The sequence below is a fragment of the Electrophorus electricus genome, chromosome 23, assembly GCF_013358815.1.
Source record: "Electrophorus electricus isolate fEleEle1 chromosome 23, fEleEle1.pri, whole genome shotgun sequence".
NCBI lineage: Eukaryota > Metazoa > Chordata > Actinopteri > Gymnotiformes > Gymnotidae > Electrophorus > Electrophorus electricus.
The window spans coordinates 5,010,454-5,015,367 of NC_049557.1; the positions used below are offsets into that span (position 1 = coordinate 5,010,454).

The following is a 4,914-nucleotide window of genomic DNA, read 5'->3' on the forward strand; positions in this document are numbered from 1 at the left end:
TATAGGTAGCATATCCCAGCCATTCAGCCACTGCTGCTGTGCTACTGCTACTCCCTGCAGCGCCTTCCCCATCACCACCTCTTTCTGCCGCCTCGGAATACTGTACTTTTCCTCCTGCCTAGTGTCCACCCAGTGTCCACCCAGTGTCCACCCAGTGCAGCTGAGCCCGCGGGTGGGCCATCGTGGGCTCTCCTGCCTCCCCAGCGCAACCCCTGCGGATTTGCTCCCCGATCCGAGCCCTCGGCCGCTGTACGAGGAACGCCGCCCGAACTCTCGCTGTGGGCTAGGGCGCTGTGGACATCCTCCGAGTTCCGGTGTGTTAACCGCTTTTGCACTCAAACACTGTATAGTAAGGGTAGCTAAATCCATGACTTCATCACCCAGCAGTGATTTCTACATTCTTGCTTTGCCATATTCATTCTGATCATTATCGCCAGCTCTGTTTTAATACCAATTGATGTCTGGAAAAAGTAGAACAACTTCCTTTCCTAAGATTATGGTTAACGATTTATTGACTGTCTTAGGGGCCATGGAACGCTGGTACTGAGTTACACTGCATTGCAAACAGCAGGCAGCGGTTGTTTGCACACTCCATATGCATGCCTACGGATGGCTGTATGTACCTACAGGACATTTCAAGTATGTTTTTTTTCTGCTTGCATTGTGAATACAACCCAAGGCATTTAAGCTCGCGCTTTAATTTGATGAAAATATCTTGCTGCCTTGCAAAGTGCACCCCCCCCCCCCCATAGCACTTTTACCTCCTGCTTCACACTCATCTAATGTATGCAAATGATCTGGCTTCCCTTAATGAAGGTGCCATTAATCACTGTAATGATGGTCTGTTTTAACCTGGTTAATTACAATCTGAAACGTGCTTAAATATAAGAAATGCGATTCGTATGTGGATTCTTTTTTGTATTTTCGCCCTGGCCTCCGAGTCGTTCTGGCACGGCTGACTACACCATCCCTGTGGATTTATTCAAGAGAATAGACTTTCCCCTGGTGTTTTAAAGACAAGCATTTCGCTATCAGCTATTTAGGAGTGGGGTATTTGGTGCACCATCATCCGACAGTCTTACATTACATGAGACATAAATAACTTATGCACCATCAACAGGGACGACTGCACTGTGATCATTGCGATCAGTTTGACTTCTAGATCTTGAATTGACACTATGTTCTGTATTTGTTCTGTATTATGTATGTGTTCTGACATACAGAAATCAGAATGACGATTTTCTTCCTGCTTATTCCTTGAGAAAATGAATAAATGAAGCTAAATATTCCTCTGGTTTTAGTAGAGGCATCTTGTGACAGTGTCACACGGAGCTATCTCCGTAATAATTTGTTTTTGTTTTTATTTTTTCTTAACGTTTTTCAGCAGTTTAGTAATCTGCAGTCCAAAGGGGGGAAAAAACATTACAGACAATAACAATTCTTATGGGTTCAGAACATTAAACATACACACACCACAGCACGCAAGAACTACGAGTAAGGATTTCAGCAACGAACGTTGCAGGTAAACGCCGCTTAGCTATGCCATCACTGTGTGTGTGTGTGTGTGTGTGTGTGTGTGTGTGTGTGTGTGTGTGTGTGTGTGTGTGTGTGTGTGTGTGTGTGTGTGTGTGTGTGTGTGTGTGTGTGTGTTGGCAAAGGAGCTCAGGGGCTGTCACCAGCACTGCGCTTTGTGGGAGAGTGCGCTAGCTCCAGGCAGCCAGCCTGATCCTGTTTGCTGGGGAAAACGGAACGAGAGCCCATCGCAGATTAGACACCCACGGCTTCGTGTCAGTTTAATGCACCGAGCCGGGGACAGGCGTGCAACCGTGCGCCTCGCGCTCCGCCAGGGTTCTCCCGTCCGCTCGCGTGCTCGCCCGGACCCGCTCACCTGCGGAGACCGGAGCGTTTTTAGAGAGCGGAGCGGAGACCGGAGCATCGGCAGCCCGTTTCGTCACTCGTTCGTCCTTTCGTGCTGCGTTTGAAGGTACAATGCGCGTGCGCTGGACGTGAAACGCGTCCGGTTGCACCAGTCAATGATTTACGACGTCGCTATAAATTAAGATACATGTATAATATTTTAGATTTTACATCATGCAGCTGTTAACATGAACGAGGTTCTCGGATTATCTTAATTACAAACCACTTCAGCTCCGTTGATTTATGAAGAATAGCTGAATAAAAGTTAGCTATGTTGTCCTATGCTTGATGTATTTACTCATGTTTTTTGTTTTTTTTCCAGAAAGGAAATCATTCAGTAATGTGGATATGGCTTTCTGAGGCTATGCATTATGAAAAGCTGTCCCACATTGTAGGGTGCCAAAACACCTTACTTTAACATGCTGCCTCACACTAAAAGGGTCTTGTGCTCCAGGATGGCACAGTGAAAATAGCTGAAAAATTCAAGGTCACACCTTACATAATCCAAATACACTTACACATCACCCATAAGCAACCTTTCGCATGCCAAAATGAGTAGATGCATGCTTACACAAACATACACAGCGACACACACACATGCACAGACAAACAGACTTTCAATTTCAAGCATCACCACACACAAGGTGTAAACGCACACCTGGTAAAACATACACAAACAAGTCAATATTCTCTCTCTCTCTCTCTCTCTCTCTCTCTCTCTCTCTCTCTCTCTCTCTCTCTCTCTCTCTCTCTCTCTCAGCTAGAATGTTACTAATAGAAATACTAGGCAGACTTGTGATCACCCAAGAAAGCATGAAAGCACTAGCTAACCCAGGCTCAGAGCCACACTTATTTGTCTAAATGCAGTAACTATTACGCTACTCTGCTTCTGTTTGTTGCGCTGCGCGCTCACGCGTGATCATGCCGTGACTCACACGCATCTGTCTGTCCTCTTACCCCTAGTGGCCTGGCCCCCCGCTGGCCGGACGGGTCGCGAGGTACTGGCAGCGAGGCCATGCCTGGGACGGAGCCTTCAGCCTGGGCTAGTGCAGAGTAATGGGAGTGCCTTACCATCATCTTCAGATACTGTCCGCAAGGTGCACGATCACACACAGGATGGGACAAAGAAAAAAAAATGGGGAAAGAAGGAGAGAGGAGAATGGTAAAAAGAGAGGGAGCGCAAGAGAGGAGAGAAAAGGAGGAGAGAGAGAGAGAGAGAGAGAGAGGGGGTGGACAGTTATAGTGATGGACAGCCGTGCGCTCGCATTCACGCTTGTGCTAGAATGTCCGTACTGACACACGCGCACATGCATACACGCGCACGCGCACACTCACACACACGCACGCACGCACTCACGCACGCACATGCGCTCGTTGTGAGCCCCAGATGGGCGAGTCATCAAGCAAGCTCAGCAGTTAGAGCCATCTTGCTTTGAGTAAATGAGAAAATGAAATGGTTATGTGTGCGCGCGCACGCGTGCGTGCGCGTACATGTCTGTGTGCTATGGGGGGCGGAGACGGCGAGTCTAGCCTCCCATCCCTCGCAGAGGAGCCCAGAGAACAGCGAGCGACGCAGCTCAACCTCCCTCCCTGGAACACTAGCCCTACACGCCTGTTCCTGCTCTCGCCCTTACCATGTCCGCAGCCAGAAACGTGGGCACATTTAAAAAGCACAGACACACGGAACGTCACACTCCACGGAATGGTCTGGCAACATACGCACGCACACTCACGCACGGAAAGAAGCGGGGTGAAGGAAGAATCAAATCCTATGTCTTTACCTCATTGCTCAGCAAAGCGGCGTTCAGGGTTCGGCTGATTTCAAACATCTTGTCGTCAGCGGCCGTGTGTCTTGCTGTCCTCTCGCCTCTGTGTACGTCAGTGGAAGAGTCTCCCTTCGCTTTCTACCGGAAACAGGAATCGGTCCCAGCAGGAGGCAAAAAAAAAAGAGAAAGAGAGGGGAAAATCCTCTAAATGTGCGGTTTTGCTCGGACGTATTTTGTCCCCTTTCGCGCCCTGTTGTTTGGTGCACCTCTGTTAAACGTGGAGCTTGAGCCCTGGCTCTCGGCACACGACTGAAGAGTCAATATTTTTTTATCTCCCCGGAGTCAGCACATTAAAACAAGCAGCCAGGCTGGCGGGCTTCTCCCCTTATCTGTTCCCCGCACACTCACTCACACAATGTGCTCCGATCCGCACACTGCTCTCTAGCAGATTACCCCGTCCCAAGCCATAGCTCTTAGTTTAAACTCTCTCTCTCTCTCTCTAGCTCCCCCTCGACCCTTTCTCTCTCTCTCGCTTGTTCTCTCTTTCTCTCTCTCACCCCTTCCCTCCCTCCCTCCCTCCCTCCTCTCGCTCTTCCTCCCTCCCTCTCATGCTCTCTCTCTCTCTCTCTCTCTCTCTCTCTCTCTCTCTCTGCTGCTCACACTCTCCTGCTGCTACATTTCGCAGTGTTACCACAAGGTGGGAAGACTGTTCTAACAAACGTGACACAGGCACGCCTGCCTCCTACCACCACCTCCGGTCCGGATGCCAGCTCCCCTCCCAGAGCCGATGCCGGCCGTCTTTTTGATCAGCGCCTCAGAGCCGGGCCGCTTTACTCAGCGGCTCTTCAATCAGCAGTGCCGCGCCCGCACGCTCCTGGCCTGCCGTCCGTGAAATCCACATGCCTCCGAAATTCCATTTCGGCTGTGCGTTGCGTGCGCCGCCGACCACAGCCTGGTGCTCGGGTGTGAGAGGATGTCTAAACCCGGCGCTTGATCTCTGACCATTGGAGATAAGGATTAGGTTTGGCGGGAGGTGCCGGCCGATGCCGGGCCAGGCGTGGTCGAACGCTGAGCTCGTTTGATTTCGGGCCGTGGGTCTGACCTGCAAGGGGCAGGTCAATCCTCATTGCTGCAGTAAAACAGGGCTTTGAAACAACAATAACAAGTCTCCGTCTCCTTCTTAAATGTCTACAGTTGTTACTTGCTCGCTCAGTCCTCTCAGAGTCTGGGC

The 4,914-nt window shown here is 50.2% G+C and overlaps 1 protein-coding gene across 3 annotated transcripts in view; it reads right to left on the reverse strand.

Annotated features, from left to right (window-relative positions):
• elavl4 (ELAV like neuron-specific RNA binding protein 4) overlaps window positions 1–4,187 on the reverse strand; it is a 66,563-nt gene extending 62,376 nt beyond the window's left edge. The window contains exon 1 of one of the 3 annotated variants that reach the window (XM_027001394.2): window positions 3,699–4,187. In XM_027001394.2, coding sequence (XP_026857195.2) covers window positions 3,699–3,746 — 48 coding nt within the window. In that variant the 5' untranslated portion in view covers window positions 3,747–4,187. Of the gene's footprint in view, window positions 1–2,874; window positions 2,958–3,698 lie in introns of those variants that run through there. The other 2 variants (XM_027001396.2, XM_027001393.2) reach the window with 2 other exon arrangements.
• Window positions 4,188–4,914: the final 727 nt, after the last annotated feature.